General features: G+C 33.3%; 2 protein-coding genes across 6 annotated transcripts; both read left to right on the top strand.

Moving 5' to 3' along the window:
* The first annotated feature begins 949 nt into the window (after window positions 1-949).
* On the top strand, window positions 950-6,340 carry LOC120081907 (ATPase GET3B-like). 3 transcript variants are annotated; one of them, XM_039037088.1, is made up of 12 exons: window positions 950-1,181; window positions 1,862-2,073; window positions 2,159-2,221; window positions 2,396-2,506; window positions 2,900-2,974; window positions 3,065-3,133; window positions 3,203-3,268; window positions 4,146-4,220; window positions 4,292-4,390; window positions 4,844-4,978; window positions 5,212-5,384; window positions 6,209-6,340. In XM_039037088.1, the coding sequence occupies exons 1-11, from the start codon at window positions 995-997 to the stop codon at window positions 5,347-5,349; spliced, it is 1,230 nt and encodes a 409-aa protein (XP_038893016.1). In that variant the 5' UTR covers window positions 950-994; the 3' UTR covers window positions 5,350-5,384; window positions 6,209-6,340. The 3 variants fall into 3 exon arrangements, with proteins under 3 accessions (XP_038893016.1, XP_038893015.1, XP_038893014.1); XM_039037087.1 differs by lacking the exon at window positions 6,209-6,340 and adding an exon at window positions 5,910-6,190; XM_039037086.1 differs by lacking the exon at window positions 6,209-6,340 and having other exon boundaries at window positions 5,212-5,773.
* A 1,746-nt stretch (window positions 6,341-8,086) lies between these two features.
* Window positions 8,087-12,738, top strand: LOC120081247 (OVARIAN TUMOR DOMAIN-containing deubiquitinating enzyme 9-like). 3 transcript variants are annotated; one of them, XM_039035962.1, is made up of 11 exons: window positions 8,087-8,352; window positions 9,263-9,677; window positions 9,770-9,996; window positions 10,656-10,729; window positions 11,350-11,404; window positions 11,509-11,583; window positions 11,705-11,778; window positions 11,877-11,925; window positions 12,039-12,123; window positions 12,240-12,296; window positions 12,475-12,738. In XM_039035962.1, exons 2-11 carry the CDS (start codon window positions 9,344-9,346, stop codon window positions 12,528-12,530), a joined length of 1,086 nt encoding a protein of 361 aa, XP_038891890.1. In that variant the 5' UTR covers window positions 8,087-8,352; window positions 9,263-9,343; the 3' UTR covers window positions 12,531-12,738. The 3 variants fall into 3 exon arrangements, with proteins under 3 accessions (XP_038891890.1, XP_038891888.1, XP_038891889.1); XM_039035960.1 differs by having other exon boundaries at window positions 8,087-8,373; XM_039035961.1 differs by having other exon boundaries at window positions 8,087-8,464.
* Window positions 12,739-13,149: the final 411 nt, after the last annotated feature.

Genomic DNA, 13,149 nt, shown 5'->3' with positions numbered 1-13,149 from the left:
ATTTTAGTTATTTTTTAGCTGTTAGAAAGTACTTTTTTAGCTGTTATAAGGTTTAAACCTCAGTATAAGATTTTAAATTGTCTTAGGTATTTTATTGTTAAAAGTCTAATAAAAATTTTAGCTAGTTTTAATACAAGGTATTTGTGCGATAAAATTTTAACTTTTTTTTTACAAGTAGGAGATATACGTGGGGATGTTATGGATATGAAGTAAAAGAATTGAGAATATAACACAAAACATAAATACCCTAATTATGAAAAATAGACAACTAATATGTGTTATAGGTTGTTTATAGAGAATGATTAATGATTAAAAATCTCAAATTAGGTTTTATTCTCTACATATATAGTATTTTTGCATCCAAAATTATACGTCTCACAATTTTTGAAACTTTTATTTATGAATTTATGTCAGGTGATACTTTCTTAATCTAGTGTTACTAACCATTTTTTGTTTGCTTTTAGAAGTCGTTTCTAGGATTTTTTTTTTTTCAAATGTTGTTTACTAAAATAAATCACCAGCATTCCTTGATTTGAGAGATGGGTTTATTTTTATTCGAATTTTGAATTTGTTACTATTTTAATTAGATATTTTGTTAAGGGGTATTTTTGACCGTTGATAAATCCTAAAACAATCATTTAACCATTTATTCAAAGAAAAAATCTGAATCATTTTTTAAAAAGTCTATTACATTTTGGTCATTTGTGAAAAAAAAACCCATGAATAGAATCACTTTTGGAAATAGAGCAATCCAACAAAATTTGTCCAAGTGATACATTTTTCAGAAAATGTATATTATTTAACGGTGGGATTTTTTTCCCCCCTTCAATTTTCTCGATAAAAAAAACAATAATAAATTTGTCTAGAGGAGACCCGGCTCAGGTTCGTGGGTTTGACCCGACATACGGGTCAAGATCCGGATCAAGCAATTGAATTGAAACCTGGTGCAGCTGAAACTCGAAAACTACTTTCATTCACTAGAGAAGCCATAGCCATGGGGAGCTTGTGTCTTCCTTCTACTTTCTCTCCAAGTATTCGCAGTTTAACTGCAAGAAATTCCATGGCAATGGCAGCTTTCCTCTCTCACCATCCCAAAATCTTGCCTCAACCCTTCCTCGCCAAAACCTTCCGCTTCATTTCTCTTTCAACTTCAACAAAACCGTCCAGAAAACGTTTCCAAGGTGATTTCACCGCCACTCTATTCTCTTCTTCTGTTTGATTACATATCCAGTTTTCTTTGTTAGCTGCTTGGAATTCGTCTGAAAATTTCGTAATTACTACTTGCGCTCAAAATTATCGTCTGTAATGAGCGGATTTTGATTCAATATAGTTGGTGAACATAATTTGCTATGCGAAATTATTGGAGTGGGAGGGAGGAGAACGGTATTGAATGGAGGTGTCTTGTTCTTTCTATGAATCGCTTTTACTAATTGTTATTATGATTGTTTTTTCAAAGATGGAAATTGAACAGAGTTCCCAAGTTGTTCCTCTAAGAATAATATTTTATTTGTGGTGTGAACTTGTTCTCTGTCGTTTCCGCTCATTCTTGATAAAATTAATTTACAACGACCTGTAAGTAGGGTTACTCGGGAAGGAAGCCCGACTTATGGGCCACCGTCAAGTAATCATGATTAATTTGAGCTAGTTATCGGATTTTCTTTCTTCTCAATCCCTGTCAGATTGATGTTGTTCCCTTCTCTCTTTCAGTTGGACTGCGGAAATTTGATTGTAGATATTCTCATTGTAGATAATCAGTTTTAGGGCATTTTTCATTTCTGGAGGAATTAGATATGTAACCAAATTGTGAAGTTCAATGTGGATTTTTGAAAGTGAATAACTTCTTATTTTGTCTATAAAGCAGTGAGATCAGTGGCTACCCCTGCAGAAGGTATTGCAGGGTTTGAGAGCATGATCTCTGGAACAGAACGGAAATATTACTTGTTAGGTGGGAAAGGAGGTGTTGGGAAGACAAGTTCTGCTGCCGCTCTAGCTGTGAAGTTCGCAAATAGTGGCCACCCCACGCTTGTTGTTTCTACTGATCCAGCACATTCGTTAAGTGATTCATTTGCTCAGGTATGATGCATTTCTTTTTCTTTCAGTTGTGCTGTGAACTTTAAGTGGAACTTCAAAAGGTGAAAAAATGAGCTGTTGGTTTTAGGATTTGACTGGCGGTACACTGGTACCAGTTGAAGGTCCTGACTCTCCATTGTTTGCCCTTGAGGTAATTCAGAAGCTCTTTCTGAATCAATGTCTAATGTCCTTTGAGATGTCCCTATCACATATTGTCCATATGGAAGTGTAGATATGGGAGTAAATACTAGGAGTAATTTACTTTCATCTCGCTGTGGTGTTACTCTTATGAATCCAGTTGGTCAAATGTGTATCATGTTGACAGATAAACCCTGAAAAGGCTAGGGAGGAATTCCGCAGTACAGCTCAAAAAAATGGTGGAACTGGCGTAAAAGATTTCATGGATGGCATGGGCCTCGGAATGCTTGTAGACCAGGTAAAATGTATTATTTGGAAAATTGTATTTAGTATAGAAATATGTCAAGTGTTACACTATGAATCCACCCCTGAATCACAATATTTACTACATGACATTATTGTGCTCAGATGTTAAACGCTATATTTCATGTATGCACTGTTATTGCACGTGCTTTCCCAAACTGCAAACATTTGCAAGTTCCAAGTTATTGGTGCTTGGAGGAATATGCAATATTTAAGATTACATAGAGGCTAAACTTCCATAGAAGTCTGAAATAAATGGATCTTTGTCACTTTGATTTGCTCTCAATTTTTTATTAACTCATGAAGGTAGGAATATAATGATGCACAACTGACAACCCTTTGTCTTAGTGTAATTATTTGACTGGTTGCTTAACTTTGAGTGACAAAGTTAGGAGAGTTGAAACTCGGAGAGTTGCTGGACACACCACCTCCTGGTTTGGATGAAGCTATAGCCATTGCGAAGGTACATGTTAAATCATTGCTTGATCTGCTTTCTGTTTGTGCTTGACATCTATTTGGGGTTCCTCATGGTTTTAATTCTAGTTATTTCCAGGTCATTCAATTTCTTGAGTCTCCAGAATATAACATGTTTACTCGCATAGTTTTTGACACGGCACCTACGGTAAGCTATCCAGCATGTCCCAAATTAATCATGTAGACATTCATTTAACGTTCTGTTCTCTGATACCAGGGTCATACCTTGAGGCTTCTATCCCTGCCAGACTTCTTAGATGCTTCCATAGGCAAGATATTGAAGGTATGGTTAATTATTAAGTCGACTTGATTATGGATTCAAATCCAATCTGTAATTGATTGTTGTTACTAATACGAATGCCAGCTGGATTTTCTGATTAGATCTCTGAACTTGAGGCATCACTCACTACATATATTGTTTCTGTTCCTGTCTAGTATTTTTGTTCTATCTTTTTTCACAACCTTTCGTCACCATGAATGTTTGCTTAATTTAGTATTTTGCTCAGCTTTGAACTTTGAAGAAGTCCTATTTGATCGATTACCTTTCCCTTGATCTGCATCTTTTATTGATCTCATACTGCGATATGAGATCTTGCTAGAAATGTATGGAAAGTCTAAATTTTTCACTGAGGCGTAATGTTTGTGACAGAATACAAAGGATCACCATTGTTTCAGAATTGTGGTACTTGAAACTTTGGAACTTGCTAGAAATATATTTTGTATGATCTTAATTTATTTCCTCATTTGATACGGTTTTTGGAGATTGATTATGAACAATTGAGGTCTCTCAAATCCAATAGTAAGCTTCTCTTATTCAGTTATCCTCCAATTTTCTTTCTTCTTTTTGTCTCTCTATTTATCTCGTTCTCATTCCTGCTTGTCCTGCATCTATTGTTTATATATACTCTGTTGCTGTTTCCTTTGCAATGCCTAAATTCAGTGCAAATGTGATAGCTTACGTTGTATGAACAATAAAGGGAACTTTAACAATCTATAGACTGCGCATTAGATTCTTCCTGTTCCCTACTAGGAGTGCATCTCTTCTTTTGTACCTTTTCTAAAGTTTTTATTTTTATTATTTTTATTTTTATGTTTAATCTAGGTCTTCTTTATACCTATTATCTGGACATTTAATTTTCTCTTCACACTTTATGTTTCAGCTTAGGCAAAAAATAGCTTCAGCAACCTCAGCCATTAAATCTGTATTTGGACAAGAAGAAAAGCGGCAGGATGCAGTAAGCTAACTGTCATGGAGTTAATACCAACCTGATGTTGTGACTCCAATAATAACGTTTGTTTCATGCAGGCTGACAAATTAGAGAGATTAAGAGAGAGAATGGTAAAAGTTCGTGAGCTTTTTCGTGACAAAGAATCTACGGAATTTGTCATAGTTACAATCCCCACGGTACTAAACAATTTGATTATAGTTATATGTTCCTGACTAAGGATGGGCATGACCTCGGCCACTTTTTTATTTTTTGTTTTTCCTTGCATGAAACCTCTTTACATTATAAATAGAGAGAGAGGAAGAGAGTAGTTAGATTATATTTTGGTGAGTGAATTTGGACTTGAGAGTAATCTCAAGAGAAGAGAGAGAAACTTTTGGTTTATCTCATAATGTTGTTACTGTTTATATTTCAAACCCACTGTTTATATTTCAATACATTTGGGTTCTATCACTTGAAAATGAATATATTCATTCATTTATTGGTAGATGACAAAATGTGGAATGTGGAATAAGTAAATGTTTGGTTCCAGGACAAACTGTAGGGAAAGTGAATATTCTGCGAATCAGCTTTTAGTTCTACCTGAGCTCATCATATGAGAGAGTCGTTCTCATTACATATTTTTGTCAAAGGTTATGGCTGTGAATGAATCATCAAGGTTGCATGCTTCTCTGAAAAAGGAATCTGTCCCTGTCAAGAGGCTTATTGTGAATCAGATTCTTCCTCCGTCAGCATCAGATTGCAAGTTTTGTGCAATGAAAAGAAAGGTATTATTCCAATGGGAATTATACACACCTTTTCAATTTGTTGACATGATCTTTCCTTAATCCTCATTGATTATGATATAAATCTCTCTTAGGAATAGTCCCAAAATGCAAGGTGCATCATTCATTTATAACATCGTGAAGCTTAGCTTATGCTGAAGCTGATCTTTCTTGATTCAGCTAAATTATCAATGAATATAAAGCATAAATATGTAGCTAAGTTGAAAATATTTCAGGATCAATTGCGTGCTTTGGATCTCATTCGAAATGATCCAGAACTCTCGAGCTTGTTGGTGATTGAGGCACCATTAGTCGATGTGGAGATTCGAGGTGTTCCAGCTCTTAAATTTCTCGGAGACATCATTTGGAAATGACTGTATTGTCCAAGAAAACATGATGCGATTTGCAGGTAACTTTTTTATTACCCACTTTTATGGTCCTTGACCTATTAAAAACTTTCGGATATATAGAGAAAAACACTTTTTACCCCCAACATGTGAGTGTGTGTGTGAGAGAGAGAGAGAGAGAGAATGATGTATCTGCCAGCCAACTGACTTCACCGGGTTCACAATGGGAAACAGTAATTCAAATTGAACAGCTCTGCAGTTGAAGTGCAGGACAAACACAGATTTTAGAATTCATGAGATTTTAGGAGAAAGGAGAAAGGGGAAAAAAAGGAAAAAGAAAGTTGAAGGTGTATCATGTAGTTAGCACAGGATGGTGCCTGAGAAATATGAATGTTTTATATTTTTTGGTACAATTTTTAGAAGTAAAATAACATATATCATTTTTTAAAAATGGTGCGGGTTCTCTTATATTTTATTGAGAGTTCAACGACATTTTGAAGATTTGAACCTCTGATGTATTAGTGGTACATGTCTTAACCAGTTGAGTTTTATTCAAGTTCTAAAAATCTTTTGTATCATGCTCACAGTCCATTCGATATTAATCTTTAGCGAGGTTTTACTCACTCAAGACAACCTTTGAGAGACCATAAAGATTTTGAAGGCTAGCGATGAGTGAGACACTGTAAGTTATTAAACTATTATAGTTTTAATCTAAAAGGACTTGAACTAAACAATATCTGGAAACGTAGTAAACCCATACTACCAAGCATCGAGAATTGCACGACACTTGCATTTTTTAACAGGTGGTTTTGATTTCTTACTGTTGAATTGTCTTTGGGCATTTGAAGTTGACGGGTTAATGTTCTAAACTAGTCAGTTGGTGCAGAATAATAACGAAATTGATGGGTCAACTGTTCATTTTGGTGCTTCCACTGTATCATATAAATATTTGAATCACATTCTTTGTTGAAATGGAGTGAACAATATTCCTAATGAAAGGTGAGATTGATGCAACCAATAAGTTTCCTATGTGTATATATATATATTGTTTACTTTTTAACCTTTTTTGTTATTATTATTATTATTCATTGCCATTGTTTTCCTGTATTAGTATGGGAATGTATGATGTTGAAATTTGTGGGAGTTGACTTAAGTGGTGTCCCATTAATTGGAATATTAAAACATGAAATAAGATAATAATAAATATATTCAATGCATTAATGAGTTGAAAGTTGATTTCTCCAAAAATTTTATATTTAATCCAATATTCAAGCATTTTGATCTGCATGTATGTGTTTTATTATATATAATAAAAGTCAATGTTTCAAAAGAATATTAATGTTGGGAGGACAATTATAAGATAAAAAATAATGACTGGACAATTATATATATATAACACATAAGTGTGCTATCCTTTTATTCCGGAAACGTATAGTTGGATCTAGAAAAATTATCAGAAATAACACTTTTAAATTTTTACCTTATAAAACTAGATTTTTTTTATATATATAAAAAAAAAAACTCGTTATTTTGACCCTTTTGAGTCTTTTTCGAAACATGAGAGATTACGATGGGATTCTAATATTTTTTTCAAAATATTATGTCATTTTCTTAAATCTTATATCAAATTTTATATATTTTTAATTTTTTTCAAAATTCGATTATATTTACTAAATATTATTATCAAAATTTTACTTAATTTCTTAAATCTCTAGCCAAGTTTCTAATTTTCAAATCAATTTATCAAGTATCAAAATGAATTTTTTAGAGGGATCTCAAACCATTGATTTTGATTTTTAAATTTTTGGAAAGATTATTTTTTAAAAAATATATAAAATATGAAAAATATATAAAATCTCGATATGAATCAATACCAAGATAGGTGAATTCTTGGGTAGATTAATACCAAGATTTTATAAATTTTCCATATCTTACTTTTTTTTTTGCAAAATTTAATCTTTCCCAAAATTAAAAAAAAAAAGTATAATCATCCATCTAAAAAAAATCTAATTGATATAAATTCATTTGAAATTTAGAAATTCATATAATCATGGACTAAAATTACATACGAATTGAATATTCGGAAAAGATAACGAATTTGGAGGAAATTTGAAAATATATAAGATTTGGTATAAGATAGATAGATTATCTAATATTTGAAAAAAATATTAAAATATCGACATTTAATCTCGTGATGTTCCGAGAAATGCCAAAACAATTGGTTAGAACAAATAAAAATTTTGACTAAATCTTCAATCTCATCCATCGAGAATAACGAGTTTAAAACTAGTTTAATAACTTTTCAAGAAGCATGCTAGTTTTGAAAGATGAAAAATTAAGAGTGCTATTTCTGAAATTTTTTTGAATATCTAACGCAATTGTTAAAAGATAATTTTCATTCATTAGTATTCAATTCAATAAATTGAGGTGTCTTTAAACGAATGATTATCTTTGACATGTTTAAATAAATTCGTGAATTATAGCCCATTCTAATAAGACATAATTATTCTTTTAAAAGTTAATGGTTCAATCTCCTCAAAGAAAAATCACACATTATTAATAAATTCTAGGATAAATTTTAATTGGTGGGAAAATATATTGGCAGTATTTTATGGTCTTTTATTTAATTTATTTTCATAAAATTCAAACAGTTATTGGACGGTTGGCAAAATCTCGTACACATAAAACTATGTATATATAAAAAAGGACAAACCCAAACCCCATAATAAATCATAATAAAAACAGTTTAGTTAAACATTTAAGCGTGGCGAGTAAATCAAAAAGAACGCGTGGCTGTTTTACCGGTTCAGCCGGTCTTCAGTAGAAGACGCTGGCGAGCGGCGGTTTCTAATTTCCAAAACAGCGGCTCTGATGAAGGCTTGGTTCCCATTTTCAAGAAAAGACGCTCAAACAGAATTCCCAAAATTTCCCAAACTCAATCTCATTCTCAATTCACTTCGCTCTTCTTTGATTCTATTTTGCCGTTGTGATTCTGTTGTTTAACTTGTTCGACACTGAATCATCATCAAGGTCCCTACTGTGTCTTTGTTTGTATGTACAGAAACCTTTATCTTTTTGTTTCTTCTTATCGATTTCATTGATTGATCTTTCCTTTTCCGCAAGCCATTCCTTGGACACTCAGGTTGATTATTGTTCTTTTGGTGGGGTTTTCTTGTGATTTTTTATTTCGTGGATGGATTTTGTTTTGATCGTCTGCATGACTTGTTATATTCCTTGTTTAATTTGTTGGGTTTGTTTGGATTTTGACGAGTGGATGGCCTTGAAGATTCGCTTATCAAATTAGGGTTCTTCTCTTGTGTGCACGTGCCCTATAGATAATTCATGTGTTTGAAATTTACGTCTCTTGATCAATAAGCGAAGGATATCAATTTGTGCCTCAACCCCCACGCGTGGTCTGGGAATTTTAAGATTGCGAGCGGTTTTTCATCCACCTCCCCTCCCCTCTTTTGTGCTGTGAGATAGAAGGGTTTTCTAATTTTTAGTCATTTACTTTTGCTGTTAATTTTCCCCAATAAATTGTCTATATACCCGGAATAACTAGTGTTTCAGGTTTGAGTTTAAAACTGTGAACTTTTTCTGGGTGATGGTGTTTTCCTGGAAATATTGAATTATTAAGGCCCCATTTGTAATCAATTCATTTTTTGTTCTTTTCTTGAATATTAAACCTCTAAACACTCATTCAACCTCTAAATTTATTCCTTTGTTATCTACTTCTTACCAATAATAATTTAAAAAACCAAGCCAAAATTTGGGGAAAAAAATAGCTTTCAAAAGCTTGTTTCTGGAATTTGGAATACTTAAGAAAAATGCAAATTGTAGGCGTAATTTGTTATATACTGGACTTCTTGGTTTTCTGGGAGTTTTTTCTGTGGGTAAAAATGATTGTCAATGTCAATCTTCTTTTCTCTCTTTATTTCAGCAATATCTATCCATTTGGGGTATTCGGAAGGTCAATCAGATGTAGGAGTGCCCGAAGCTTATCTTGTGTTATTACAGGGTTATGGCAACGTATGATATTGATCCTGATGTTATGAGATGGGGACTTCATCTTTTGGATGTTTGCACCTTTACAAATGACAGTTCTCGTAGTACTGTTACTGAATATAGATTTGACCCAAGTTATAGTCAAGTGGAATATGTCAGTGAAGGTTACTGTGAGCCGTATAATGTGAATTTGGAGAACGATGAGGCTTTAGCACATGCTTTTCAAGAAGAGATATCGAGAATTGATTCTATAGAAGCTTCTGGGGTATCTGATTCTAGGGATGACCAACTGCAAGCATCTGTTCTTGCACAGGATTGGCTTGGTCCTTCATCTAGGCACTACCCTTATGGTAATGATAAGTCATCAAATACTTGATAGTTTCTGTTTCCCGTTGTTCCTACGATGTAGTTATTCCTAATCAATTTTCAACCATGTGAATAGGGCTTGACGGTGATCAGAAAACAAATTGTGTTAACGATATAAAAGTCGAGGAGCCAGGTGACCTGAGAGGTCACGAGGTGGACAAAATGGGAAATTCCTCTTCATATCATAACTCAGTAGATAATCCTTTTGCAGATGAATACTCTTCATATTCGTTGGAAATAATGGATGAGTCTTCACTCGATGGTGAAGTGGGCAAAAGACTGAATCAAATTGTTCCTGTCCCTGTAAGTATACATGTATCTTTTGTACCAAATTCCTTGGTTGATTGTGTTATCCTATATTATATAGTTTTGGAAAAAAGTCAATTTATGTCCCTAAATTTTGGAAGTTGTATCAACTGATAGAACCACAAACTAATAATTGTATCCTTTTGAACTTTCACACATATATAAGATTTTTTAAGATGCAATGATTTAGTAAATTAGAAATAATTGAATAGAATCAAGTAGATAGTAGCGAATTTTAGTTTTTGGTCTGCCTCTATCTTTCTCTATTTATTTAGAAAGAATTCTGTGCAATTTTTCTTACTACTTAAGTGAGATCTCGGGAGTAGAATAATCTTATTTAGGTGATTCTAAGCTGATTTTAGATGGGATTGAGTGAAAATAAGTATAAATCACCATTAGTTTGAACGATAAGAAGCTCCAATTAACACGATCATTTGTAATTTAAGATGCGGCGTCTTCCTTCTTATCACTTGAAGAATTATCCATGATTTCACCGTCAGAAGTAATGAAGACTAGGTTTCTCCCTCTCTAAGGTTAAGGCTAATAGGGAGCTATTTCTTGAAAGTATAAATTTATCCAAGGTTGTGTTCAATTAATTCTGGATATCTTTAATTTAAATTCCAGTTGGACAATCGTATTTTCTTGTTCTGTTGCAGCATGTTCCTAAGACCATTGAGAAGATACCTTCAGCTGATGAAGAGATGTCAGATCATCAACGGCTCCTTGAAAGGTCGTGTGCATGTTGCAGCATCAATTTAAATTTGTATTTAAACAATCAAATGAAGTGCATGCTGCTCATATCTAAGTGGGAACTAAACGTTTTTTCTGAACCTACAATTTCTCTTTTCTTCCCAAAACTTACTTCATATTGAGAAAAGGAGCTCATATTTAAACTATTCAGGGAAAATAAAATCAGTGGTTGCTTAGCTTAGCTAAACTTACATCTGGTAATTGAATGCAAAAATTTGATGCATAAATTTTTTTGCTTGAATTTCTTCATAGTCGGTATATTTTCCGCTTCTCATCAGTGCGTCGTTAGAAGTTTCCTTGGCCATTGATTTTTTTAGTTTCCCTCTTTAGCCATTCAAACAAATTTGCTTCCCACTTCTTTTATTCATTTATAAGCGTGTAGAGGAAGACTTGAGAATTTCATCTTCGTCATTCTTTGGCAGGGTGTATTTCCTTTGCAGTTTCTCAGCGCTTATAGTAAATGCTGCAAACATGTCTTGCTTGTCCTTTATTCTTCACTTACTGAGATGAAAAATTAGGTTGTAGTCTTTTGTTTATCGGTTACTGTTATTTATATGATGCAATTATCTGATATTTTTTGAACATTCTGGCCTTTTCTAGATTGCAGTTGTATGAGCTGGTCGAGAATACGGTTCAAGGAGACGGCAACTGTCAGGTTGGTATTTTTTAACAATTCAAATGAATGCTTTCTGCTCTAGTTTTTGTTTTGTACATTAAGTTCTTGTTGGATTGGCTTGAACTGATTTATCGGCCCTTCAGTTTCGTGCTTTATCAGATCAACTTTACCGATCTCCTGAGCATCATGATTTTGTGAGAGAACAAGTTTTAGCACAGGTACGGTCATACTTTGACTTTACTGTGCTAAATTCATGATTTACAAGTGGGCTTGAGTTGACACCAGAGTTATCCCTGTACTAATGCGTTGAAACCTTTTTCAATTTATTGATGTCATCAGCTAAAGTTTTGTCGAGAAATATATGAGGGTTATGTTCCAATGACTTATGACGAGTACCTGAAAAAGATGAGCAAGTAATGCCATCCTTTTTCCTTAAGAAAATATTGTTACTTTTATTGTTATTATTGTCAACCACTTGGATGCTCATCTCTCATTACATAAAATGAACCAGGAAAGGAGAATGGGGTGATCATGTTACACTACAAGCTGCTGCAGACTGGGTATTGCCCTATTTTCTTCTTTTTGTGGATTTGAACATGGAATATATAAGAATTAGAAGGATGTCCTAGATTTTTAGTTTATGTGGCTGATACTGTTTGCATTCTTTGCTTAGTTTGGAGTAAAGATATTCGTGATAACATCATTCAAGGATACATGTTCAATTGAAATACTTCCACAAGTTCAAAAGTCCAATCGGAGTAAGATTCCTATACTGAATTCTTTTCAACAATCTGGAACTACTAATTACTCTGAGTAGTGTCTTTTTTTTGTCCTCGTAGAAGGCCTTATGAACGAACATCTTTATCTTGTGCAGTTATTTTCTTAAGCTTTTGGGCTGAAGTGCACTATAATTCCATTTATCCCGAAGGAGGTAACTTCTTTCTTAATCTTGAAGCAGAAACCTCCATTTTTTTCCCCCTTTAGCTGATTCTTCTTCTTCTGTTGAAGCTATTTTTCTTCCTTGACACACCATGGTTTTTTTCATTGTGATTTTCATTTTCGTAATAGCTCTTCCCTCTGAAAAGAAAAGGTCATTATTTGATTTTCAGAAATCCCAACATGCAGTACAAAGAAGAAGAAGAAATGGTGGAACTTTGGGGTTTAGACAAAGTTAGTGGGAAGCTTCATTTTCTCTACCAACCTTTTACTGATTGCGTAGGTTCAGAATTTCTGAAAGCTGATTGCTGATGCCTCACTTTTTGATTTCTTCTGTAAATATTTGCATATTAATTATTGGTTATTATTATTATTATTATTATTATTATTATTACTTCTACCACTATTATAGAGCATATTCTTTGATTGTAGTTGCCTGATCTATTGTTCTATCAATATTTTTGTTTTGATTTGCCCCTTTTTCCTGGCTCCACGAGAGAGTCATTCATTGTAAATATGCTGAGAACTCAAAATTATCATTTTTAATTAGTGTTCATTCTATAGATGATTATTTACTTATTCTTAACTGTGGATCTAATATTTTTGTTTTGGACATTAACTTCTATGGTCCTTCCTCTTGATAAATTCTTCCCACCAAATGATTTCGTGTAATGCTAATTTTATTGCTACTCTGGAGTGGTTGGAGCACACGAAATATTACATTACCATTTTAAACAAAAGAATCTTCAAAGTTTTGGAATGATAAAACAATGGAAAAACTGGTGATTTATATCCTGATTAGTAGGTAAAATTACTCCCACAAAAATGGCTAAAGATGGTAAAAGAAA

The sequence above is a fragment of the Benincasa hispida genome, chromosome 7 (genome assembly GCF_009727055.1).
Source record: "Benincasa hispida cultivar B227 chromosome 7, ASM972705v1, whole genome shotgun sequence".
NCBI classification, from domain to species: domain Eukaryota; kingdom Viridiplantae; phylum Streptophyta; class Magnoliopsida; order Cucurbitales; family Cucurbitaceae; genus Benincasa; species Benincasa hispida.
This window is presented reverse-complemented; position numbering and strand designations above follow the sequence as displayed.